The sequence below is a fragment of the Alternaria triticimaculans genome (assembly GCF_023758025.1).
Source record: "Alternaria triticimaculans strain BMP 0046 chromosome Unknown scaffold_16, whole genome shotgun sequence".
Lineage (NCBI taxonomy): Eukaryota > Fungi > Ascomycota > Dothideomycetes > Pleosporales > Pleosporaceae > Alternaria > Alternaria triticimaculans.
Genome location: NW_026055973.1, coordinates 270,017 through 295,353, shown reverse-complemented (window position 1 = coordinate 295,353; position 25,337 = coordinate 270,017). Strand labels below are relative to the sequence as shown.

The following is a 25,337-nucleotide window of genomic DNA, read 5'->3' as shown; positions in this document are numbered from 1 at the left end:
TTGTCTGTCTGCGCCAACGTGACATCAAAATCCTTCCCTCGTACACCGTACCTGCGTGACAACCCAACCGCCGCATCTAGAACCCATCAATCGGTGAACGCGCCGAGCCAACACACCAACAAACACTTCCATCCCCATCCCGAATCGGCCACGAGCCGAGGCTACACAAACGCTATTCATGGTTTACGCATGTTTCTTCTCCACTCAACACCACGTCTCCAACTATCGTGAAATCCGACTTCTCAGTACTACTAGTCTCGGAGGCTCGGTGTAGGTTACACTACCAGAAGCAGTATAGCTGCAGCCACCCACCTCCAACCCCACCACGTAGCTTCGCGGCGGAAACGTAGAAGGGGTCCAACTGCATCGCGGAACTGCCAGACTGGGAAGCCGATACTTGCGCGTACCTGCCCCCTTCTTGCGGACTTGTCTGCCCTCCCATTCGTGGAGAGACTGGTGATGCGCGACCATGTGGGGTTCTTCCTCCAACTTGCTATGGCGGGGCGGCGTGACGTTCTCATGAATGGAAGTATTATTCACGGGCGCGGTTTGCGTGGTTGCCCCGCACCAATTGCGAAGGAGCGGAAGGGTAAAGTCTGGGTTATAGTAATGGATTAGGTACATGCTGGCAAAGCACCAAGCGGTAAAGGCGTACGCTTGCAGACAGGCAGAAAAGAAGGGCCGCGGGAGTAAGTAAAGGTGGCCAGGTGATCTTTATTGACGCGGTTGTCCCCCCCAGTTTTTTGTTTACCTACCCTTTCTATCGGACCTTTCTTGCATTATCCCCATCCTTGCGACTGCATACCTTTAAACGTTCCTTTTTCGTGCGTTTGGTTCCATGGCTTCTCTTCCCCTCTTCACTAGCTGGGCGTCGGAGATTAAGCAATCACTCAACATCAAGGAAGAGACGACCAAGATGAACGGCACACATACTGAGGCTGCTGCTGCTGCGCCGGCGTCGAACGGTGTTAGCAAGGCTAATGGCAACGGCACGGATGTTCAGTTCTCGTCAAAGGCTAATATCGGTGTTTACACCAACCCCGCGCATGATCTTTGGGTCGCGGAGGCGGAACCCAGTCTGGAGATTGTGCAAAGAGGAGGAGATTTGAAGCCAGGCGAGGTTCTTATCAATGTCAAGAGCACGGGAATTTGCGGGAGTGATATCCACTTCTGGCATGCTGTACGTTTTCCATGCCCCTGGGGTTTTGACGGCAGCAGAAAGCTTCCAAAGCTACACAGAGAACGAACAAGTGCTAACTCCAATTCTAGGGCTGTATCGGACCTATGATCGTAGAAGACACCCATGTCCTCGGCCACGAATCCGCCGGCACAGTAATGGCCTGCCACGAATCCGTCACGCACCTCAAGCCCGGCGACCGCGTAGCCATCGAACCCAACATCATCTGCGGCGAATGCGAGCCCTGCCTCACAGGCCGCTACAACGGATGCGAGCGCGTCCAATTCCTGTCTACACCACCAGTCACCGGCCTGCTCCGCCGCTACCTCAAGCACCCAGCCATGTGGTGCCACAAGCTGCCCGACAGCATGACCTTCGAAGACGGCGCTATGTTGGAGCCTCTTTCCGTTGCGCTTGCTGGCATGGACCGCGCGAACATCCGCCTGGGTGACCCCACCATCGTCTGCGGCGCTGGCCCCATCGGCCTCGTCACACTCCTTTGCTGTCAAGCCGCAGGCGCAACACCCCTCGTAATCACCGACATCGACCAAGGCCGTCTAGACTTCGCCAAAACCCTCGTCCCCGGCGTCCTAACCCACAAAGTCGAATTCAGCCACTCAGCCACAGATTTCCAATCCGCCATCCTCAAACTGACCGACGGCGTCGAGCCCTCCCACGCCATGGAATGCACCGGCGTCGAATCCTCCATCTGCGCCGCCATCCAAACCGTAAAGTTCGGCGGCAAAGTCTTCGTCATCGGCGTCGGCAAGAACGAGATGAAGATTCCTTTTATGAGACTGAGTACCCGCGAGGTGGATCTGCAGTTCCAGTACCGCTACTGCAATACGTGGCCCAAGGCTATTCGGTTGTATAAGAGCGGTGTCATTGATTTGAGCAAGTTGGTTACGCATAGGTATAAGCTGGAGGATGCGGTTGAGGCGTTTAAGACGGCGGCGGATCCGAAGACGGGGTGTATTAAGGTGCAGATTCAGAGTTTGGATTAGGTGTGGACGGGGGAGTTGACTGGTGGGAGGTTGCTTTATGATGTATATGACGATGACGATGACGATGATGAAGGGGTGTGGTCGGTGTGAGGGTGCATTTCAGCATTTAGATATTGGCGTTCTTGAGGGAGAGCTCGTCTGTTTGACGGTATTTAGCAAAATTGAGAACACGATTGTTCATACTACCTGTGCATTATCTGTCTCCTGCTCAGCTTGGATGTGACGTAGTTCAGTCTCTTGTTTGTATGTTCCATTCAAATTGCCGACATATACTGACATATCCTATAATAAACGGTAGAAGAGAGGATACGATACTAGGAATTACCATCCACACAAACAATAGGAGAGCAACAGTAAGTTCAAGTAAAATCATAACATCATATTCTTAAAGAGCCATCCAACCAACCCGCCCACCCTCTACAAAAACACCATGGCACAGCCGTAGCCGCCATTCTGGTCACAAAAAACCCCCCATACCGCTGCACTACATACTACAATCGTCCCACAGAGAAACAAGGGCATCAACATATCGAATTACCCTTACTGCCCCTCCGGCCCCTCAATCAAAATCTTAATCCCCTTCCCTCCCTTAACATCCGCAAACGCCTTCTCCGCCTCATCAAACTTGACCTTGCCCGTGATAAGCTCCTTGACACTGATCCTGCCGCCCGCAACGAGATCGATGGCGGTTTGGTAGTCGCCGGAGCCGTAGCGGAAAGAGCCTTTGACGTTGAGTTCCTTGGTGCACATGGCCATGATGGGGAAGTTGATGTCGGGTTTGCCCATGCCGCCCTATTCCGAGTATTAGTATGGGGGAGGGGGGCATGTGGTAGGTAAGGAGGGGAAGGGGAAGGGGAAGGGAAAGGGAAATACGAACCTGAACATAAGTCCCCCCCATCCTCAACGCATGAATAGCAGTCTGAATACACGGCTCCGCACCACTCGCATCAATAATAACATCCGCGCCCATACCAAGCCCACACTCTTTAACCAGATTCTCAGCATTCTCCTGCGCACTCACTCGCGCAGACTTGAAACTCGCGTTCGCCGCGTACTTGAGCGCAAAGTTGAGCCGCTCGTCGTTGATATCAACCGTGACAATCTTCTTCGCGCCGTACGCTTTCGCGACAGCGCAGCACAGCAGACCGACAGGCCCGGCCCCAAACACAACAACAGAGTCGCCGGGCTTGATAGACGCTTGTCGCGTAATGTGCACAGCAACAGCCGTCGGTTCAATAAGCGCACCCTCCTCCATACTCATATTACCAGGCAACTTATAGCAATAATCCTCCGGCAGCGTATAATACCTCGCAAGCGTACCATCATACGGCGGCGTCGCCGCAAACGCCATATCAGGACACAAATTGTATTTCCCGTCTTTGCAGCGGACGCAGCGGCGGCAGGGGACACCGGGTTCCATGGCGACTTCATCGCCCACTTTGAGGCTCTTGACTTTGTCGCCGACGGCGTGCACGATGCCTGCGGATTCGTGGCCGAGCACCATCGGCTTCTCGACGACGAAATGCCCGATTCGGCCTTCGACCCAGTAGTGTACGTCTGAACCGCAGATGCCGGTCCATCGGGGGCGGACGAGGACGTCGTAGGGGGAGGGGAGGGTGGGGATGGGCCGGTCTTCGTATAGGACTTCGTTTTTGGCTTTGAGGATGAAGGAGGGGTTCTGGGGGGTGTGTTAGTTGGCTGTAAACATGGCTGAAGCGCGAAGATTCATGGTGTTGTAAAGGCATCGCATGTTTGGAGGGGCATGGTGGGGCAGTCAAGCTATACCTTCTGGGTTGCTGTTTGTGTCGCCATCGTGATATATTGTGAGAATTTCAAGTTACGGTCGCAATCGTTAAAGAAACAATTGTTTGGGAAAATAAATAAGTAAGAGCCCGTCCCTCAAAACTACACGCGCAGGTGAAATGCTAATGACGATACAAACGGTGGATCCTAGTAAGCCCTCGCGGCAAGCTATCCCGCCTGGGTTAGGAAATGCCCCTCCATTGCAGCGCGGGAGTCTGGAAGCTGTCCAAATTATCCGTATTAATTATCCGGCGCTTGCATCACTGTTCTTGGAAAGCTGGAGTGGGTATCTCGGCGTTGCTCCGAGGTCGCTATGCAGCGCCGCGGCTATGAGAATGACCAAACCGAATTGCGCATGTTCCGGTTCGTGGGACACCTTGCCATTTCGCCTTAGTGTAAGCTCGCCGGGTCTTTTGAGAGGGTAATGTGCGGCAATCTTGGTTGGAATATCTCAGCTGGCCTTTGAATTTTGCCTTTTCCAACATGACCACCAGCAAGTCACGAGTGCATCATCGTCTTGATCTTCGCTCGCCTCGGACGGGCCCCAGTCATCGCGTCCTTTCTCTTCTCCTTCTTCCACTACCTGTAGCCCGAGCTCTAACATCCGGCGGCGAAAGTCCTTGATTTCAGGCAAGTAAGCGTCCCTGTATGGGAACTCGATGATCACTGTAGCGTTGTCGTCCGGGGCCAGCCAAACGCCGATAGTATCGACCAACATGCGCGGATGGTCTGGAGAATAGAGCGAATCTGCAGCAAGAATCAAAGGGAATTTGGCGGGAATGGATGCGTCATCGCCAGTACTGTTGTTGTCTGGCAGCGGTTCACAGGAGGTAGGGTCTGTCCAGTCCAGCATAGCTGTGCGGACTGTCCCGCCATTGAGACTGACGGCCTCCCGATTCTGTTGCGCATTGTAGGCCAGGTTCGGGCAGATGCTGGGCAGATCTGTCAGAACAACGTCTGCGCCCAAGCCTGCCATTGCCAGTCCAACCAAGCCCGTACCCGATCCAAGCTCAAGGACTTGTAGCCGATTTTGTGTGTCCGAGGAGACGAGATGGAAGGTTCTGAGGCGCTTCGCAAGCATATAGGAAGCAGCCCAGGTCTTCAGGCCCAGATCGTCGCCTGTCATGGCAGGCTCGTGGATCTTAAGCTCGAATGCGTCGGACGAGGTGGGAATCTGGAAAGTGCGCGACATGGTGCTCATGGCAGATCGACCGGATCGCTCACTGAGGCGCGCGCTGGCTTGATCCCATATGCGCTCCTTGACTTCATCGTCTTCTATCCATTGCAGCCCGCTACTGATAATGGTCGTGAGGTATCGTGTGACGCCCTCTGGATTGACCTGAACTGCAGGCTCGCGCGCCTCTATCACTGCATTCCCATCGCGGTCTGTGTGCCTTGTAGTTGTATATTCCCACGAAGGCGGAGCGGTGGTAAGGAGCGCGAGGGTTTCGAGGAGGGCCTCGGCGGAGGGCTTGGTGTAGAGTTGCGGTAGGTCAAGGACTAGACATGAATTTAGCACCAAGACACGCAGATGCAAGGCGCAGATGTATACCATCTAACATGGCCATTTGGAAGCGACTATGGCGAATGCGCGGGAAAATTGTTGGTCGGTGGGGTGCAGTACTCACCAGGTCCAGCGTGGGCCCAAGCTAGCCACCGCGGGGCTAAGATGCAGGTACCACAAGCAGATATTCTGATAGTCCAACGCTGCCTATTCGCCCGTCTCAAGCCTTCTTTAGGGTCGTCTTAAAGCCGTAGTATGCTTGGTCCATGTCGAATTGGAACTCGCGCGACTGCTCGTCGCTCAGTTTCTCGGCGGCCCGCATTTGGTTCAGAGTAATCAGCCACTGCACAATCTTGCCCTTGTTCTCGAATTCGACATCTGTGACCTTGTTGACAGCCTGGATGATCTCGACAAGGAGAGGGTGTAGGGTGTCTTTCTCCACCAGCCCGATCTTGATAGCGTCGAGCAGGGTGATGAAGGTCTCGGTCGCGTTGACGACCAGCGTGGCGTCAGCAAAGTCGCCTGACTGAGCTGGCCGTGATGGGCCCTGTTCGATGGTAGCGGGTATGCCGACGCGCAGTCGTTCGATAGCTCGTGGACATTCCATCTGGAGTCGTGTCAGCCTAGTACTGGAGAAGCTCGAGACTTGCTATGACATACGTGCCATTCCTTTGCAAACTGATCCAGGTCACCGAATGCCCGCGCGACAGTCTCATTGGCCAGATTGGACTTGTACTGCTTCATCAAGCGGTTGCATGTCTCGGTGTAGTCGGCTTCGGCGATGGAGTCTTTGAGGTAGGCCTTTTCTATGGCGTCGAGCGTGATGATGATGCTGTAGATCTCGGCCAGCGAGTCGTTCAGGTCGCGCTCGGCATTGGTCGTTGAGAGCTTGACTTCCTGGGTAGACGGTGAGTATGCGCATGCGGAGTGGGACTGATGCGCGTCATACCTCATCAAGGTTGATGGTCGCGGAAAGATTAGAGCGCGGAATGTACGGCGTCGGCGCGTAGGCCAGTTGCCTGCCGTAGGACATTATGAATTATGAGAGATGAGTTATTCTTTGGTATAGAGTCGCGGGCTTGGTTGAGTGGTGCCCAGTTGTGTTATCGATGCGACGCAGCTCATCGCGTGGGGAAGGCGCTAGGGATCCAGTGCAGGGTCCTTAGCGCTGGAACTTTTTCGAGGCCCAAGTTTTTCAACCGCCAGCTGCACGCCCGGCCAACAACACCCTCGCGCCTACGAGGAACCGCTAAATACCGCCGACATGCCCGTCTCCAAGGCGACCAAGAAGTTCCAGAAGGACAAGCTCGGCGACGTCATCAAGCGCCGCAAGGATGTCGCCAAAGTCAAGCAGAGGAAGCAGATGGACACCAAGAAGAAGGAGCGCAAGGCCCGCGACAATGCCAAAGCCGACGACCTAGAGGAGGAGGCCGCCAAGAGGCCCAAGACGAATGGCGCAAAGGACGACAATCTCGGCGAAATGTCCATGGACCAGTTCTTCCAAGGCGGTTTCCAGATTCCCGAGATGAGCAAGAAGACCAAGGCCAAGACCGGCAAGCGCAAACGCACACCAGTCGCGGAGGATGCTTCGGAAGGATCTGATGAGGATATGGAAGATGCGCCCGACGGCACCGACGAGTCCGGCTCCGAAAGCGACTCTGGCGACGACGCAGACACACACAAGGCGCAGCTCGAAGGACTGGCGGAGAAGGACCCCGAGTTCTACAAGTACCTCAAGGAGAACGATGCCGAGCTTTTGGACTTTGCCGAAGACGCCGACCTTGCAGAGATTGACGCTCTGTCTGCCAGTGAAGACGAGGCCACACCAAGAAAGAAGCAGAAAGCCCAGAAAGCGCAAGAAAGCGCATTTGACGACGAGGAAGACTCGGGCAATGAGCTTGGCTTGAAGACGATCCAAAAATGGAAGGCTGCCATGGAGTCGAAACATTCTCTGCGCGCCATGAAGGAGGTCGTTCTGGCCTTCCGCGCTGCATCGCATATGAACGACTCGGAGGCTACTAAATCATACAAGTACTCCATAACCGACCCAGATGGTATGCCGATCAACTTCTACCATGAGATAAAGACTAACAGCATGTAGTGTACCATCAGGTTCAAGTAACCACTCTTCACCTAGTACCCAAGGTTCTCCAACATCACTTGCCCGTCAAGGAGAGCGCTGGAGGCAGGATGTAAGTAACCACCCTATTTCTTCAGGATATTCACTAACAATCTCAGTCGCGTTGCTACCGACTCGAAGAAGTTCCGCACACTTACTCCCCTCCTCAAGTCGCATACCGTCTCGATTCATCACCTCCTTGAGAACCTGTCCGATGCAAAGACCCTCCAGATGACGCTAGACTCGCTCTCCCACATGCTCCCATACATTCTGTCCTTCAAGAAGGTCGTGCGCGAGGTCGTGCGCTCTGTCGCATCAGTCTGGTCGGATAGTGCCAACAACGACGGAACAAGAGTGTCGGCTTTCTTGGTTCTGCGACGACTAGTAGTCATTGCCGACCCAAGCATCCGCGAGGCTGTCTTGAAGCAGGTATACCAGGGCCTTGTCAAGAGCGCGAGGAATACCACAATCCACACCATTCAGGGTATCAACCTGATGAAGAACACCGCGGCGGAGCTCTGGGGCATCGATCCCACTGTTGGCTACACCACAGGCTTCGGCTTCATCCGCCAGCTCGCGATACACCTACGCACAAGCATCACCAACAAGACAAAAGACTCCTACAAGACCGTCTACAATTGGCAGTACGTCCACTCGCTCGACTTCTGGTCAAGAGTCATCTCCATGCACTGCGAGACCCTCCGCGAAGCAGAGTCCGGCAAACCCTCACCCCTCCGCCCCCTCATCTACCCCGTCGTCCAAGTCACCCTCGGAGCCATGCGCCTAATCCCCACATCGCAATACTTCCCCCTACGCTTCCAACTCATCCGCTCGCTGCTCCGCATCGCCCAAGCAACCTCCACCTACATCCCACTGGCACCCGCCCTGGTCGAAGTCCTCAACTCAGCCGAGATGAAGAAGCCCCCCAAGCCCAGCACCCTCAAAGCCCTCGACTTCAGCATCAGCATCCGCGCAACAAAAGCCTTCCTGCGCACACGCATCTACCAAGACGGCATCGGCGAGCAAGTCGCCGAACTCCTCTCCGAATTCTTCATCCTCTGGACGAAAAACATCGCCTTCCCTGAACTCGCCCTCCCCGTCATCGTCATGCTAAAGCGCTGGGTCAAAGCCATGACGAAGAAGAGCTCCGGAAACAAAAACACCAAAGTCTCCTCGCTCATCGCTCTCTTGGTTCAGAAACTAGAGGCGAATTCCCGTTGGGTCGAGGAGAAGAGGAATAAGGTTGAGTTTGCGCCGAATAACCGTGCGGGTGTCGATGGGTTCTTGAAGGATGTGGAGTGGGATAAGAGTCCGCTCGGCGCGTATGTCGCGGGTCAGCGTAAGAGCAGGGAGCAGAAGGCGAAGTTGCTCGAGGAGGCTAGGAAGACGGAGGATAGGAAGAGGAAGGAGGGGGAGAAGTATGATAAGAAGGGTGGAGAGGAGTTTGCGGAGGATGAGGAGGATGAGGAAGAGGAGGAGGTTGAGCTTGATGGGTTGAGTGATGAGGATTTGGAGATGGATGATGAGGAGGAGAGTGATGATGAGTAGAGTGGTTGGGTTTTGTACTGTATCGGATATTTTGGTGTTGGGTTACACGGATATGTGTGTCTGGAGAGATGGACATGTAGTCTGTGATGGGATATGGCTGTGCAATGCAATGCGGCATGTTTCCCTGATACTTGTTTCTTGTTCTGTATGCGAGTGATGGCGAGTTCAATACATGGATGAATTCGTTTCTCGGTGAGCTGATACAGTATGCTGAAGGTATACAACATATCAAGTTCCGTAATTACATTACTTAGAGTATGATCTATACTCCAGACAGCGGTTTTCAGCTTTTGCGTTGCTTTGCTACGTGCGCGCACTTGAACGTTCTCCAGCTAATACAGAAACACTTGCTATTTTTATATACACCCCAAGGAAACTACATGTGCTGTCGTTGTGCAACAGACGTATCTGTCGTCGACTAACTAGTTTGCTCTCCTCTCTTTTTGAAGAGTGAACAACGGGTATCCTGATGAACGCCTGAAGTGAGAGACAAAGGAAAGAAAGGGAAAGAAGGCAACGGTATATCCGCCGCCACCACCACCTCCATGCCATCCATCCACACATCCACTCAATCTTTGTTTCTGCCACACCGACAAGTGATCCGTTAGACACGCTCCCAAACAGTCCAGTTTCTGCCATGGAGAGGTCACAACATGACACGATGCCACCAAGCCCCAAATCCCTTCTCCACCCATCCACAGACCCCAACTACCAACCAACACCAACACCCTTATCCTTCAACCGCCTAAACTCCCTACACTCATACTCCGTCGGCCTCTTCCCCTTCCCCTGCCAGCGAATCCCCTCCTGCCCCTCACACCTCTCCAACCTAAACCGATACATAGCCTTCTCCCTATCCACAAGCGTATACCCCCTAACTACATAAAGCCCATCGTACCTCAGCCCCAACTCAGGCCTGTACGGATTCTTCTTATTGAGCTGAGCAGACCGAATGACGCGAATGGGGTTGAGTGACTCGGCGGATTTGATCAGATGAGCGGTATTCTCCGTGGGCGTGGCGTTGCGGCCTTCAGTCCCAGAGTACTCAATCGTATCGCCATTGTCGACATCGTGGTACGGGTTCCCACCGGAGAGCACGATGGAATAAGCGCCTTTATCGCGCTCCCCGTAAATGCCGCCTTGGGCAGACCCATGGGCCCCATCCCGCACAGTACAAAGCTGCGTAGGCCACCACTGCCCGAGCACCAACTCGCCCTCCCCATAATACTTCGCCGTCGTAGGAAACTTGGCACGATACGTATCATCCAGACGATCACTCGTCCTATTATCCCCTTTATGCGGCACAATTCCCCTCAGTATATCCTGATTCAAATCGTTCTTATACCATCTCTTGTACAACTGATACGCGTCCGCCTTTAGATCCCATGGGAACTTTGTGCCTGGTTTGAAGATGCGGGGCAGACCGTAGTCCGGGCTTAGGGTCATGGCTTTGCGGAGGAGGACGGTGTTGACTTGTAGGTCGATTTCGGCTTTGTGGATTAGGTCGCGGATTTTGTCGTAGAGGGTTTCGAGTTCTGAGGGGGTTTTTCCGGGCTTCTCGCTGTCGGTTAGGGCGGCTTTGAGGGACTGGAGGGTTACGAGGGCGAGGGGACGTTTTTTGGTCATGGCTTCCATGCGCGGGTCTTTGATGGTGATGGAGGTGTACCATACTGGGAGGGACTTTGCGATTGGGTATTTGTCGTCTGGATCGTCTGAGACGAAGAGGTCGTTTGACGGCACGATCTCCGAGTCTGATGCGTTTGTTGGCGTTGCGGGGGTTGCTGGCGTTGCGGCCCTTGAAGTTGTAGCAGCCGTCCGCTCCCGTGAAGCGCCTGCAGTCGACGATTCTGCAAACGTCGCACTCTTTGGCTCGTCCTTAAGAGGGTCCTTCTTCTCGCCTTTCAGAGGTTCCCTCTGCTTCCTCATCTTCCACAAGCTCTGAACATCGATCTGCTCGTTCGTCTCCTTCTCCTGTGGCTTCTTCTGGGTCGGGGTTGGAGTCGCAGACTTAGCCGGCGCCTTGCCCAGCTCCTTCGTATTTACTTTTAGCTTTTTAGGCGTGTCGGCGTTCGACTGCGGCTTCTTTTGAATCTGGACTTGGACCTTCGACTTGCTCGGCTGTGTAACATCCTCTTTTGCCTTATTAGAGGTGTCGTCTTTTGGCTTCTGGGAGACGGCTTCCTTCGCCTTGAACTTGTCTTGAACTCGAGGCTGGAGACTGTCTTGAACCTTCGCTTTCTTAGCGGGCGGATCGACGGGCTTCGCACCGGGAGATGTTGGAAGCTTACGCTTTAAACCCTGCTGCGCTGGCTTGATGACCTTGGGCGTGACGGCGATGGTATCCGCCGCGACAGGTTGCTCCGCATTCTTGAACGGGTTCATTTGATGCTTTGCTCCTAGCTCCGTCATTTTCTTGCTGAGAAGACTCATCCTCTTCTGGTGCTCCTCGTTGTTCGCTTCCTTCTGCTCCTTCGTCTTTTGTAGGATCCTCGCGACGGCTTCTGGTCCAGTACCAGACGCCTTCGCAGCATTCTGGGCTTTCTCCAGCAGCCATGCTGAGGATTTGGGGACTTGGTTCTTGGTCGCTGCCATGGTGTTGCAGTTGATATTCTGCGAGGTGGGGTGGTCGTGTGTTTGTTTACAATGTCAGGCGCCAGCTGGCGTTTGCCATATACGTGCCGCGCTACCTCTAGGCTGCAACAACAGAAGAGAGGGGTAAAAGAGAGGAGCAGTGAATATGGATATCAAGGGACGGGTAGATGACGTGGAGTGTAATAGACCTCCGGTGCTAATCCGCTGCGGCCTCGTGGAAGCACGCGTGCAGGTAATTCTGAGTCTTCTTCTAGACCCTACTAGAAGCTGCGATATGTCTGTGAGACAGTTGCAACCGTGATAATTGAAACTACGTAATTGGCATCGAAGGTTGAATTGATGCTGAAGATGGATGGGAGGAAATAGGTGAGGTTTATATAGTATTCGATGGTTGACCGCAGGTGCTCGATGTCGCGGATGCCGCGCTAGTCTCTCATTATCGACGCGTCTTGATTGGCTGACGCGCTATCTCATTCAACATGGGTGTAGATATTTCTCTGAATTTACATTGGGCAATAGTCACAAGACAATGCACGTACAGTCACTAATACCTATAGCATGCCTATACGAAGGATGAAAGCGATGATCTTGCCTCAGACAAGTATGTATTATAGAAGAACAGTCATTCTTGCATACCTAGGTACGACTAACGCATGTTAGAGTCACAGTATTGTGTGTCCAGAGGCTATGCAATGCAGATATAAAGAGTGAGTCACAGTAGTTCAGATAACCTTACATACTTACCCCTACACAGGGAAAGGCTCAAGTGGAACAGGACAACGCATTTGACGCAAGCCTAGAAATGGCAGTTATGCCGACACGGTTTGATACAGTTCTTATCTTTCCGAGCTCAAGGCGAATATGCTTGTCCTTCAGAACGAGCTTAACCATGATTGTCACATACAGCATATCACGTAGCAAGCACGGGAACATCGGACGCAGTGTGTTGAAATGATCCATGCGTGCTTGACTGGCGACGACTGCCAACCAAATCACTACGTGAAATGCTCTTACGATGTATTATAGTGTTATGTTACAGTCTATGCTGAGTTGATAAGTTCCATCTTGAATCACGCATACCGTCAGGAAGTAGACCATTTGAGAAACATGCCATCATTTACAAACTCATCTCTATATACCCGGGTATGTCTACTCTAAATCGACAACAAAAAACGCTATGCCAAACGCCATCCCCCCATTCAAAATCCTAATCAAGGACACATCACATCACCCCCTCAAGCCTTCCCCTCAACAACCTGCCCGAGCGCCTCCCCCTCAACCACAGCATCCCCGGGCCCCTTCCCAGCACTCCCCACCTTCTCCAGCGGACTCACAACCTTCTCCTCTCCCCTCTTCTCCTCCCCATCCACCCTGATATTAACCCAACCCCTAACACTATCCTTCGTCCTACTCAAAATCTTCGTATCATTAACCAAATTCCAGCCCTTCGCCGGGCCGGGCTCATCCTCCAATTCCAAATCCGCCGCACTCGTATTCGCAACCCTCGCCCCATTCTCCCTCAGCATCTGCAATATCGCGCGTGTATTCAACCTAAGAACGCGTTCAGGTTCTTTCGCGCCGAAGACTTTGGTTGTAACCCAGGGGAACAGGACGCCGAAGTCGGATTGGGAGAGGTGCGCTGAGGCGATGGGGTAGAAGATGTGGGGGCCGGGTTGGTTTGTGTGTTTCGAAGATTGGGGAGAAGGAGGAGATAAGATGGATTTCGTTTCGCGGAAGTTGGAAGACCAGTTGTAGAAGCCTTCCGAGGCGATGGCTAGCAGGTTCTTGCCGCCGGAGGGAGCGTCGTAGCACGGCATGGGTTTAGAGCGGAGCCAGCTTGTAGCGGGGCTTTGGATGGGGAGGGTCCAGAGGTCGAGGAGGGTGACGGAGTTTTGGGGGGTGATTTGTTGGACTAGGGTTGAGTCTGAGGAGGGGGTGTAGAGCGGTTTGTAGCCTGGGGTTGGGGTGGAAGGGCGGTGGTAGACGGATTTTACGAATTGCACCATTGTGCATGCGCCGAAGGAGTGGCCGGCGTAGCTGATGGAGCCGGGCTCGTGGATGTTGAGGATGTTGGAGAACATGCTGAGGAGGTTCTTTCCCTTGGGTTGGTCTTGCGCTACGTTCTTGAGTTTACGTCCTTCGTCGATTTTCAAGACTGCATCGTGTACCATGCCCAACTCCCATAGCCGTATCTTCAGTTGCTCGTCTCGTGCCTCGTATACTTCTGTGCTCGCCTTGTGCGCAATGGACCGGTAGTCGACGCGCTTCGTCTTCTGCTTGTCTTCCGGTGTGTGGTGGATGGCGAGAGGCGAACTGCCATCGCGGTGGTCTGCTGCTACCACTACGATTCCGTGACTTGCGAGTGAGCCGCAGATGTGCGAGTATGCGTTCCGTGTGCCTCCCAGTCCGTGGGAAAACATCATGACGGGCCATCGATCGGACTTCGGCGGGGGAGCGAGGAGTTCGGCGTTTTGGTGTACAGGCATGGAAATGTAATACAGCAGTTGTGGCATCAATCTAGACAACTATCAGCATCGTGCTCATCCCAAATCGCATCCCAGGGTACTTACGAGAAAACACTCGCAAACGCGCTGTTCGCCCCCAGAAACCTCGCATAAGCACTAATATATTCCCTCTGCGGACTCGGTATCCATCTCACAGCCTTCTCGTTGCTGTCTTGATTACACGGGTAGAAGATGCGGAAAGCGACAGTTGGTAGATCCGCAGGAGGCGCATCCGCGCTCGGGCTGTCCAGGTCGCTCGTGGGTATCTCTACATCCACAGAGCCGACCTTGTACGGTCCCGTATGCGGCGGGAAGCCCGGCGTGGGATTCAATCGATGGAGCCACGACATATCGGCAATCGCAAGCGGGTTCGCTGTCCCGACCGGAAGTCGCGAGGGGAGAGCGCGGGTAAGAGATCTAAACGCGCGTGAGAACGACAGTATGATTGTCAAAAACCGTAAATATTAATCTTCAAACGAGTCGTAAATCCAGTAAAGAAACGAACAGGCCGTAAGAATGGGGTGAAAGTAGTGTAGGAAGTCTAGATCAGAAACGGAGCCGCACGCACGTCTATATCATGGAAATCTGAAGAAACATGCCAGTGACGCACAAAGCCCATGCTAACACGCTACTGCCAGGGCACTGGGGGCGTCCACCCTCGGAAGGGCACGCGACCCCCGAGTGCTAGCCCGCCCGCCGGTGCCATCCATGAACTGTGGCAAATGTAAATTTGCGACATGGAGATGCCGAGGTTTCGGACGCGTTACGGCGGATCCAGAAGTTTCCCCAACGCGTCAGCATGCAAGATATGGGACATACTGTGGGAATTCTTCGGAGTGCAGGAATCTGTATTAATGGATGCTATCGGAATTCTGCTGGATCGAGTCCGGATCGGCGTGGGGAGTGGCTTGGAGCGTGATCGCGTGCGCATGCATTATCCTTTTCCATGATGACGACACGCCAGACGTTTAGATCCGCGCATGCGCGAGAAGATCGCGCTAGGCTTCACGTCGCCGCATCTGGCCACACCACAAAACCTCCCGCCGCGGTACTCTACGGATCGATAATCTGAAATTCCGAATGCTGATCTGAGCGATGCGTTGTTCAATTAGATACGGAATTCCGTTGACTTCCAAATCTGCACATCGAGCCCGTCCGACTATTGCCCCGAGGTGAGAACTATCGATGCAGGTGGTGAGAAAAATGTCCCGATGTAATTCCGACGTCGTGGGTGACATGTGATCGTCAATATAGCTCCCGAGTAGCGTGCGATCGTGAGGTAGACTGGACGTGATGCTGCATCAGTGATGTGGGTTATTGACAACTCATCGAATGAAGAAATATATTGCATCTGGGTTGCGTCAGTTCACGATGTAGAAGATCTCAGCAGACGCGGAAGTCAAAGGCCCTTTATGACGGTGGAATGTCGATGCAAAGCAGGGTAACAAAATGCCGTCAGGTACCTCTATGACAATCTTAGAGGAATCCAATTCCCAAACACCTTTATAGTAGTAGTTACATGCAGCTGTCAGAATTGAAGGAACTCGTCTCATTCGTATGTGCCCAAAGACCCTCTAATCCACATTACATCGTCAATCTATCTATATATCCGTGAAAGAAACACCGGGGGTATGCCGCATATACAATCCGAAAAACCACATGCTACCATCCGTCCAAGAAACCCATTACCATCCCCTCCAGTATCAACAACACCCCCCTCTCCTCCTGCCCCCACCCCCACCAAGTCTAAAAACATCCTCCCACTCCCCCAACGCACCACCAGCTTTCTTCCCCCCTCTCCTCCTCAACCTAACCCCCTCATCCCCAAACCCACTCCTCACACTCCCACCTCCATCATCCCATCCCAAATCGCCGTATTGAATCCCACTGGCCGGATCATCAGGATCGATCTCCCCAAGTTCAATTTTGGTGAGAATCATGCGCGCCAACCGAGTAAACAGCTCTTCCACGTTCTCTCCGTTCAACGCGGAGACTTCGACGGCAACGGGGATACCGTTCTGGCCGGCCCAGCGAGAAGCCGTTTCGGCGGGGACTTCGCGGCCGTCAGGCGCAACGGTATAACTCGCGTGGAGATTGGCGTTGAGGGAGGGCGTGCGACTTACTTGCGACGAGGGCGTGGGTGGTGGGAGACCAGATTCCGAAGAGGGCGTGCTGGCATAACTGCTATATCCTCCTCCTCCCCCTCCTCCACTATTCATGCCTATGGGTACACCCCCATCCTCAACATCCGCCTTATTCCCCGCCAGTATAATCGTGATATCCGGCCCCGCCAACGCCCTCGCATCATCCAAAAACGTCTTCAGCTGCTCGAAGCTGCGCCAACTGCTCACGTCGTACACGAGGATAGCGCCTGCGGCGCCGCGGTAGTAGGACCGTGAGACGGAGCGGAAGCGCTCTGTGCCAGCTGTGTCCCATAGCTGGAGTTTTATCCGTTTGCGCGACGAGGGGGACGAGGGCGAGCGTTGGCGGCGGTCGGCGATGTGCACGATTTTGGAGGAGAATTCTACGCCGATTGTTTGGCTGGAGAGGACGCGCCCTGTGAGTGAGAGGGAGGGTGTTAGTGGGGGTTGTTGATGGCGGTGGGGAGGGGAGAAGAGGAGAGGAGATGGGGGTAAGGTTACATTCGGATTTTACGAAGCGGTGGAGCAGGCAGGATCTATAAGCGTTTCTTGGTTATTCGGTGTTTTGGTACATATCTTCGCTCTTATCGCGAACTTACTTGCCAGCGCCGCTGGGTCCCAACAGCACTACCTTGGCCAGGTAATCATACATACTCCCCAGCTCCTGCGTCTACTCAGCAACAGTCCTGCCAAGCTCAAAAAGTGCCCATACCTACTTGTAACGGCGGCTCGCTGCTCCGCGTCGACGCATTCGACACGGCTCGGTTCCTGCCCATGGTGAACGGCGGCAGCGGCCTCGTTTGTCGTTTCTGGCGGGCGGATGTAGGATGTGGGATTCGGTGCTATTCACGGTCGCATGTGTGTTCCGAGTAAGCTCCACGAAGCGAGCAAGGGTGAATAAGGCGGATTCGAGTGGGAAGGCGGTTGCGGTGTTGTGTTGTTCATCTTGGCCTTATCTTTGTGACGCCAATTGGTGGACCCTGGCCCGCCGCGCTTTCGCGACTTCGTCACGCGCACGGCAAGCTGCCGACGTTTGGCTGCTTCAGGTAAGTATCTGGGCTATCGCATCACGATTTCCTATATGTTTGCTAGCTTAACGAGTAATGTCATTGAGTTAACAGATTTGATCTTCACATGACATAAAGGTTGCTGTAGCATAGATCGGATTGGATTCATACGAGGCTGGAACAACAGTATCGGGAGTCAAGAGCTATATACAGGGACTCCCAATTAGGAACAACGGAAATGCGATGACATACAGACAAGGAAAGAACCAAGGAAAGGTGGTATCCTAAACGCTACGCCAATACTAACAACATCTGCTCAAATACGCGTGAACGAGATTACTGCTGCTCCATATCCCTCAAAGGCATGTAACTTGTCTCCTCCTTGTTCCGCCTCCTCGCAGCCCACGCATCACTGACCCAATCCTTGAAAGTAGAAATGACGCCCTTGTGGCCCATCTTCTCCATCTCCGCTTCCTTCTCATCGATCGGCGCACCAGGATCAAGGACGCCGACCTTCATCCAGCTGGGTCTGTGCCAGAACTTGAGATGCAGAGAGCTCATGACAACGCTGACGGATGAGCATGCCATTGCGGCACCAGCAGCCATGGGGTGTAACGAAAGACCCCATGGAAGGAAGAAGCCCATTGCGAAAGGAAGACCGATAAAGTTGTACATGCACGCCCATGCCAGGTTAAGCTTGATGCGGAAGAAGATGGCACGGCTGAGGACTAGTGAGGCCGGGATAGAGAGGAGATCGGTGTTGGTCATGAGAACGATAGAGGCAGCTTCCATGGCGACGTCTGTACCAGTAGAGAGAGCAATACCAATGTCGGCCGAGGCGAGCGCTGGGGAGTCGTTGATGCCGTCACCGACCATACCGATAACTTGGCCACGCGACTGGAGGTCTTCGATGATAGCTTTCTTGTCGGCGGGGGTAGACGAAGCGTGAACATCTGCGGGATCGATACCAACTGCAGCTGCGACGACAAGGGCGGAAGCAGAGGTATCACCAGTAACAATCGATGATGTTATGCCTAGACGAGAAAGGGCAAGGATTGCAGCGCGGGCAGATGGTTTGATGGTGTCGGACATGCTCAGTGTACCAGTGTAGGTGTTGCCGATGGCGGTATGAATCGTGGTGATACCAGCGGATCGGTTTTGGGGTCCACCTCGAGGTCTGGAATTGGCAGCGGGTGTGAGCGGCTCTTCTACGAAGTCGGGGACGTTAACGCCCTCGGAGGTGAGGAAAGCCGTGTTACCAATGAGGACCTTGTAACGGGTGCGCTCTCGAGAGAGGGCTGCTTCGACCGTTGCGATAATACCCTTACCCGTGACAGCTTCAAAGTCTCCGACTGAGCCATCTAGGCTACCATCGGGTCCGAGGCGGAGATGTTCCTTGGCGGAGAGAACGATAGCCTTAGCAATAGGATGCTCTGAGCCCATTTCCGCAAGTCCAATGAGAGTCCACCAAAGATTCTTCTTATCAGGGCTTGCCCAGCCTCCCTGAATGTCTGCCTGAGATACACTCATCTTGCCAACAGTGAGCGTGCCAGTCTTGTCGAAGACAACATGGTTGATCTTTGTGGCAGTCTCGAGAGCGGCACCACCTTTGACGAGAATGCCATTCTCAGCTCCAACACCAGTACCGACCATGACAGCGGTGGGTGTTGCAAGACCGAGCGCGCATGGGCAAGCAAAGACAATGACAGCGATGCAGAGCTTGAAGCAAACCATGAACTTGCCGCCACTAGCGTGATCAAGGAATACCTTGGGTGGGTAGGGTAGGACGTGGCTGAGAACCATCCATCCGACAAAGGTTGCGAGGCCGAGAGTGATGATGATTGGAACGAAATAACCAGCAGCAATGTCGGCAAGGCGTTGAATGGGAGCACGACTCGTTTGGGCTTCCTGGACGAGGCGGACGATCTGACTGAGCTGAGTGTCGCGGCCGGCTCGGGTGACCATGAACTCCAGACGTCCGTTTCCATTGACAGTACCAGCCATGACCAATGCGCCTTTCTTCTTGAGTATTGGCATAGCTTCACCAGTGACCATACTCTCGTTGAGATACGACTCTCCACGTGTGACAGTGCCATCAGCTGGAAGCTTGTCACCCGGACGAAGAATAACAACGTCGCCAACCTCGATGAGCTCGGTGGGGATGACCCTTTCTTCAGCAGCATTGCCATCAGTGGAGGTGCGTTCCGACTTCTCTTCAGCAACATCCCAACCTTCAGCCGCTTTAGCCGCAGCGATGGGATCTGCATAAATGGTGGTCATGGACGGAGCTAGCGACATGAGGCTGGAAAGGGCCTTGGACGTTTGGCCCTTTGCACGGTTCTCAAGATAGCGACCTAAGCTTATGAAAGTGAACAGCATGGTGCTGGTTTCGAACAGTGTGGTCGGCTTGGTGTGTGGGGAGACCAAGAGTGAGACCAACATGGAGAAGACGCTGAAAAAGAAGGCGGCTGAGGTACCCAGTACTACCAGAACATCCATGGTGGGAGAGCCGTGGCTCAGAGACTTGTACGCAGAGATGTAGAAACGTTTTCCGATACCAAATTGGACAGGTATAGTAAGGACCAAGCAGATGACGTCGCCGAGATAGAGGCCAGGTATCAGACGAATACCGCCAAAGTTGAGGAATGGCAGGAACATGGGAATGAACATGCTGATTAAGAACACAGGAAGTGCGAACCAAGCCGAGAAGATGACGGATCTTCTCCACTCCTGGATTTCTTTAGTTTTTGCGAGGGACTCCAGTTGGGCATCGTTGTCTTCGGAGTCTGCGACTAATGCGTTGTATCCAGCTGCCTCCACGGCCTCGACGATTGCTCGAAGGCCAACGATTTGAGGCTCTCGCTGAATGGTGGCTCTTGACGACTTGAAGTTGACAGTTGCTGAGGTGATGCCGGATCTTTTCCGTAGTAGTCCTTCGAGCTCTTGAGCAGCGCTAGCGTTGGGCAGTCCATAGATCTTGAGCTGTACGGGGATGTTGCTTGTTGACGACTGCTGTATGCTACCATCGACAGATGATAGGACCTGTGCGTCAAAGCCGCGGTCCTCAATAATCTCTGCTATCTGCTCTTCGGTGAGCTTGGAAGGGTCATGCACGATTACGGCACGGTTGGCGAGTAAGCTGATGTTGAACTGGTATACACCCTCAACGTCCTTGAACCCGCTCTCGATGGCTGATGTGCATGCGCCACAGGTCATGCCCTCAACAGCGACTGTTGTGGTCATCGTCCTCTGCTGCTTCCGGCTCCTGCTCTTCTTGGCTGCTGGTGTTGCGGCCACGGTATCCAGTACCTCCGCGTCGAAGCCAACGTCTTCTATGGTTTCAGCGAGCTTTTCCGGAGATAAGATCGTCGGGTCGTGTTCGATGACTGCGCGCTCAGAGAGAAGCGATATGCTGAAGGACTTGATTCCAGCCACGTCCTTGAAAGCGCCTTCTACGGCGGATGTACACGCTCCGCATGTCATTCCGCCAACTGAAAGCGTTGTGGTCGAGGTAGTTCCAATCGTCTCCTCCTCTTCATCTTCAGAATCGCTCAGAAAGTGGTCATCTGCGCTGTGCGACATTGGTAAATCCGACGAGAGCACTTCTGCGTCAAACCCCCTGTCGTCGATAATCTCCCTAACTTCTTCCGCGGTGATGACCTCGGGGTCATGCTGGATGACAGCCCGCTCCATCACCAAACTTATTGACACATTTCCTACTCCCTTCACGCCCTGGAAGCCCGATTCAATCGCGGAGGTACACGCGCCGCATGTCATGCCCTCGACTTTGAGCGTTGTTGTCGCCATGTGCGCTGTCGCCGGAGGAGGAGCCATGATGGCTAGAAGCGCTTTTCGGTGCGGTTGACTTCAGATGGATCGCGAACTAAACTGCCGATGCTGAGCCAGATGCAGCATCCAACGGTCGGATTGGGGCGAGGGCGGCTCGTACGAAGCGGGAGGATTGGGGCGAAGTCGAAAAGCGATCGCGCGACGGTATGGCGACAACGTGAGGTAAACGCGAGAGGATAGCGGACTCCGGAGTAAAAAGGAAGGCCAGCTTCCGGTAGTGCCAGATGGCGAAGTTATTAATATGGCGATTGATGAACGGAGTGCAGCAGCCACAATCTGACCCAGTGCTGATTCAAGCCCAGCGCCGCGGCACGTCGAAAGAAGGCTAGACCGGCTCCGCAGGTGGATGATAGGCCGTTATTGCTAGGGTGCCGCCACAAGCTGATCGTCAAGCTGTCAGAGTGCAAGCGCAGTGAGATGCAGGGCACACTCCAAGTCCGTAGGATGACAGAAGAAGGATTAAGAATAATTGTGATATCTAGGAGTTGATGGTGTCTTTGACGCGGCACAGACACTAGACGATAGTGTTTCCTTCTTGGCATGTGAAACAGGAAGGAACATAAAACCCTTCCTGATCCTTAGATGAGACACGCGGAGCCTCAGGGCCTGTTACCGCTTTGACCGAACGAAACAAATTACCAGTGTCGTGGCAGTTTGCCTGGATTGAGCGTGCACCGTGTCAGTCACCGAACACGACGTGGACCGGACTTGGTGTACTTCGTCTTACGAACTGCTGAGTTCACGCGCTATGATTGATAATGTGTGGCCACCATATGATCTCGTGATTGCGGAGCAGGCGGTGTCGGGTACGAGTCAAGGCCTGTGTCGCTGACTGAGAGGTGATTCCTGGCACATTATTCCACGCTTCAACGCAAAGGGCAAAAAAGAAAAGTGTCTATTGAACTCCCCTTATGGAATCGAACTCGTTGAATGAATGGAAGTTCGAGCGTAGAGGCGGGTGGGGTTGAGTCGCGGGGCAGTCGCGACCGACCGCGATTGCCAAGACGTACCTCACATGCAGCTGCCTGCTCGCCTTCCACTATCGATAGACAGCTGCATTGAAACCACACATTTACCACTCCAGAAGCCGTAACATCTACGTTAATACAACATGGAGCAAACCAAGGCCCTCAACGCTCTCGAGCCCTTCCTTGCCCTCAGCAAGTCCGCGACTTCCCCACGAGCAGCATCGGACTTGATCGTCCAAGCCACCAGTGCGCCCAACACATACGTATTCGCCGAACTCCTACAGACGCCAAACATCCAGAACCTACGGAATTCAGAGGAGCATGCGTCGTATCTTACCCTGCTCGAGATCTTCGCCTGGGGAACCTGGGAAGACTACAAGGGTGCGTTGATCATACCATAGCCATCAAGTTGTGTACTGACAGCGCAAAGCTCAAGCGAATCTCCCAAAACTTTCAGCACAGCAACACCAGAAGCTTTTACTGCTCTCGTTACTGCCGCTCTCACACTCGCACGCCACCCTCACATACAAACATCTCATGACAGCTCTCGAGCTGCCCACCACCCGCGCTCTCGAGGAGCTCATCACCACCGCCATCTACTCCGGGCTCATCACTGCGACGCTCGATCCCGCACATTCCCTCGTTTCCGTAACATCCATCTCGCCACTCCGCGACCTCGCCCCAGGATCCCTCCCCGCTCTTCAAAACACCCTACAGTCATGGTCACAACGGTGCGACTCCGCCCTAGCAGATCTGGAGGCGCAAGTCGCAAAGGTCAAGAAAGAGGCGTTGGATCGCGAGAAGATGCGTCGGAAGAAGGAGAGGGCCTTTGAGGCAGTCATGACGGTCGGTGACGAGAAGAACACCGGCAAGCGGAATCTCATGGGTATGGGTGGTGACGACGCTATGGAGATTGACGAGGATAGTAGTGGCAGGATCACAAGGGGTACCAAGAGGGGCCCTGGCGGATTCGGTTTCGGGAGCTCTGGAAGGCGTTAAGGCGACGGTGTGTGTAGTATCTCATAATACTACAACACGTCACGTCTTCATAACCATGGTCCACACTCCTCAAGGGCGTCTGGCATACCAATGTGGTCATAGCCGGTGATACCCGCGGACGATCGCAGGGCTTCACGAAGGATGCTGCTTTGGGTCATGTTTAGCTACATTCGAGACTCCAAGAGAGGAGACTTCATGAGAAGGCCAGGAGTACAAGCAACCACTCCGTAGCTCCATATAGGAATCGGAGCAACCATCACTCCTCATAAGGAGAAGCATCAAGCACACAATGAAACAAGAGTACCACAAACACCAATCTTGAAAATCTTGAAAATCTGAACATGATGGATTATGACTATATGCCGTGCATGCCTCCCTCCATGCCTCATTGCCCATCCAAAGCCCCCTCACCAATCTATAAAATGATAACAAGAACCATCCATTATCCCAACAAAACAAGAAAAGCCCAGCAGGAAATCTGGGGTATCTCGCGAAATGCCCATCAAACGCCTGCCCTGTATAGAAAGAAGCAGAAACGCCATGCAGTGCAGGAGAGGCAAAAGGCCAAAGCCAACAACAAGTACCATCCTTAAAGATGGGTATCCTATCACCACTGACTGCGTCTTCGTCCTGATCGTTCCCGTCGTCGTGTCCTTCGTAATCATGCCCTCCGTGGTTGTGGTGTGAGAAACACATCGGGAAACATAACAATAACCGCTGCTTCGACGCCCTCGTCGATCATCCATTGTATTTCCGCCTCGGCCTGCGCATCCATTTCCATTTCCATTTCCATCTGCATCCGTGCGTCTACGGACTCCTAAGCCGGAGCCGCATTCGGCTGAAACGTCTGCGGCACCGCCTCGCTGCCCTCCGCCTCAACGGTGCTCTGGTGCAACTGCGCGATCTGGCCTGCCATCGTCCGCAGCGCCTCTCTCGTCGCGTCGATGTTGAGTTCGCCGCGCTCAGACGCTTCTTTGAGGTATTGTTCCCATTCTGGGTCCATGGGTATGTTTAGGGCGCCGGACGACTCGCGGAGGGCGGCGGCGTGGAGGAGGCGTGCGTTTAGGGAGAAGCCGACGGAGGAGGAGAGTTCGTTGGATGTGGAGTCCGAGTCTGATTCCGAGTCTGACGCTTCTGCTGCGCCGTCTTCGTCGTCGTCGTCGTCGTCTTCGGCTGAGGAGGAGGAGTCGGGCATTTCTGTGTCGCCGCCGTTGTGGTGGTGGCTGGGCGGTTGCATGTTTTGCCGGGTGAGCGGGTTGTGCAGGAGGTGGTTGTGGTGTTCTAGTTCTTCGATTTCGACTTCAATGTCCGTCTTGACGTTGATGCCTGCGCCGTTGTTGTGGCGTGATGAGTAGGCTCGGCGTGTGTCGACCCATTCCCCTATGTCTACGCCTGTCGTGTCGACCACGCGTACGCCTTCGTCTCGCTCATAGCGCTCTCGTGCCCAGAGTGTGCCTTCCCATCTGCAGAAGCCTTGGATTTCGGCTTCGGTTAGCCCGAGACGGTCGAATGCGTCGAAGAGTCGCTTGTGGTGTGGGAAGCGGCCGAGACGTTTTCGGTGCGGTTGGAAGGCGTAGTTTAGGCCTGGGTACCGCGCTTCGATTGTGTCGAGCGAGCCGTAGAAGTTTGCTGTTTCGATGCGCACTTCGCCGACGAGGTTTTTGGAGAGGTGCGCGCTGAAGGAGGGCGGGTCTGTGGGCGAGGGCGTGGGGAAGAGCGTGTTGTAGACGAGCACGCTGATGGGGTTTTTGCGGTGCATGGCTGCTTTGGTGAAATGTGGCGCTCTTTGAAGGTTCTGTCAAGGCGAAGTTTGTGGGTAGGAAGTGTGCCGCCGTGCGAGAGGGAAGCGTGGATAGATGAGGTGTCGCCGTCGCTCGCAGATTGCGCGTTTGGGTGCTCGAGTGTGAAAGGACAAGGCGGAAAGTGGGTTGTCGCAGAATGTGACCGCCTCACCCGCACCTTCTCTAACTTCCTCCTTACTAAGGGGCCGGCCAGGTGTGTGTGCTGACCTCGGGCGTGACCGCTGTTTCCAAGGTTCCCACGTTCTGACGCCGCCTAGCTTTCCCACTAGCTATCAGACGCTCGTCGGAATGGTGCACACCGGGTACCTGACAGCTGACTC

The 25,337-nt window shown here is 54.0% G+C and overlaps 10 protein-coding genes across 10 annotated transcripts; 3 read left to right on the top strand and 7 right to left on the bottom strand.

Annotated features, from left to right (window-relative positions):
- Positions 1-838: 838 nt before the first annotated feature.
- Positions 839-2,181, top strand: J4E78_008680 (uncharacterized protein; the record flags this gene model as incomplete). The annotated part of the gene is made up of 2 exons (XM_049369280.1): positions 839-1,180; positions 1,270-2,181. The coding sequence occupies 2 exons, from the start codon at positions 839-841 to the stop codon at positions 2,179-2,181; spliced, it is 1,254 nt and encodes a 417-aa protein (XP_049218981.1).
- A 540-nt stretch (positions 2,182-2,721) lies between these two features.
- On the bottom strand, positions 2,722-5,552 carry J4E78_008679 (uncharacterized protein; the record flags this gene model as incomplete). Its single annotated transcript, XM_049369279.1, has 4 exons — positions 2,722-2,973; positions 3,059-3,859; positions 4,487-5,484; positions 5,537-5,552. The coding sequence occupies 4 exons, from the start codon at positions 5,550-5,552 to the stop codon at positions 2,722-2,724; spliced, it is 2,067 nt and encodes a 688-aa protein (XP_049218980.1).
- Positions 5,553-5,708: 156 nt separating this feature from the next.
- J4E78_008678 (uncharacterized protein) lies at positions 5,709-6,521 on the bottom strand (the record flags this gene model as incomplete). The annotated part of the gene is made up of 3 exons (XM_049369278.1): positions 5,709-6,095; positions 6,149-6,385; positions 6,438-6,521. The coding sequence occupies 3 exons, from the start codon at positions 6,519-6,521 to the stop codon at positions 5,709-5,711; spliced, it is 708 nt and encodes a 235-aa protein (XP_049218979.1).
- A 231-nt stretch (positions 6,522-6,752) lies between these two features.
- Positions 6,753-9,155, top strand: J4E78_008677 (uncharacterized protein; the record flags this gene model as incomplete). Its single annotated transcript, XM_049369277.1, has 3 exons — positions 6,753-7,542; positions 7,590-7,680; positions 7,727-9,155. 3 exons carry the CDS (start codon positions 6,753-6,755, stop codon positions 9,153-9,155), a joined length of 2,310 nt encoding a protein of 769 aa, XP_049218978.1.
- A 708-nt stretch (positions 9,156-9,863) lies between these two features.
- On the bottom strand, positions 9,864-12,373 carry J4E78_008676 (uncharacterized protein; the record flags this gene model as incomplete). Its single annotated transcript, XM_049369276.1, has 2 exons — positions 9,864-11,765; positions 12,368-12,373. 2 exons carry the CDS (start codon positions 12,371-12,373, stop codon positions 9,864-9,866), a joined length of 1,908 nt encoding a protein of 635 aa, XP_049218977.1.
- Positions 12,374-12,982: 609 nt separating this feature from the next.
- J4E78_008675 (uncharacterized protein) lies at positions 12,983-14,601 on the bottom strand (the record flags this gene model as incomplete). Its single annotated transcript, XM_049369275.1, has 2 exons — positions 12,983-14,264; positions 14,318-14,601. The coding sequence occupies 2 exons, from the start codon at positions 14,599-14,601 to the stop codon at positions 12,983-12,985; spliced, it is 1,566 nt and encodes a 521-aa protein (XP_049218976.1).
- Positions 14,602-15,954: 1,353 nt separating this feature from the next.
- On the bottom strand, positions 15,955-17,168 carry J4E78_008674 (uncharacterized protein; the record flags this gene model as incomplete). Its single annotated transcript, XM_049369274.1, has 3 exons — positions 15,955-16,792; positions 16,992-17,056; positions 17,109-17,168. The coding sequence occupies 3 exons, from the start codon at positions 17,166-17,168 to the stop codon at positions 15,955-15,957; spliced, it is 963 nt and encodes a 320-aa protein (XP_049218975.1).
- A 567-nt stretch (positions 17,169-17,735) lies between these two features.
- J4E78_008673 (uncharacterized protein) lies at positions 17,736-21,233 on the bottom strand (the record flags this gene model as incomplete). Its single annotated transcript, XM_049369273.1, has 1 exon — positions 17,736-21,233. The coding sequence occupies one exon, from the start codon at positions 21,231-21,233 to the stop codon at positions 17,736-17,738; it is 3,498 nt and encodes a 1,165-aa protein (XP_049218974.1).
- Positions 21,234-22,359: 1,126 nt separating this feature from the next.
- J4E78_008672 (uncharacterized protein) lies at positions 22,360-23,215 on the top strand (the record flags this gene model as incomplete). Its single annotated transcript, XM_049369272.1, has 2 exons — positions 22,360-22,597; positions 22,647-23,215. The coding sequence occupies 2 exons, from the start codon at positions 22,360-22,362 to the stop codon at positions 23,213-23,215; spliced, it is 807 nt and encodes a 268-aa protein (XP_049218973.1).
- An 817-nt stretch (positions 23,216-24,032) lies between these two features.
- Positions 24,033-24,974, bottom strand: J4E78_008671 (uncharacterized protein; the record flags this gene model as incomplete). The annotated part of the gene is made up of 1 exon (XM_049369271.1): positions 24,033-24,974. The coding sequence occupies one exon, from the start codon at positions 24,972-24,974 to the stop codon at positions 24,033-24,035; it is 942 nt and encodes a 313-aa protein (XP_049218972.1).
- Between the last annotated feature and the right edge of the window lie 363 nt (positions 24,975-25,337).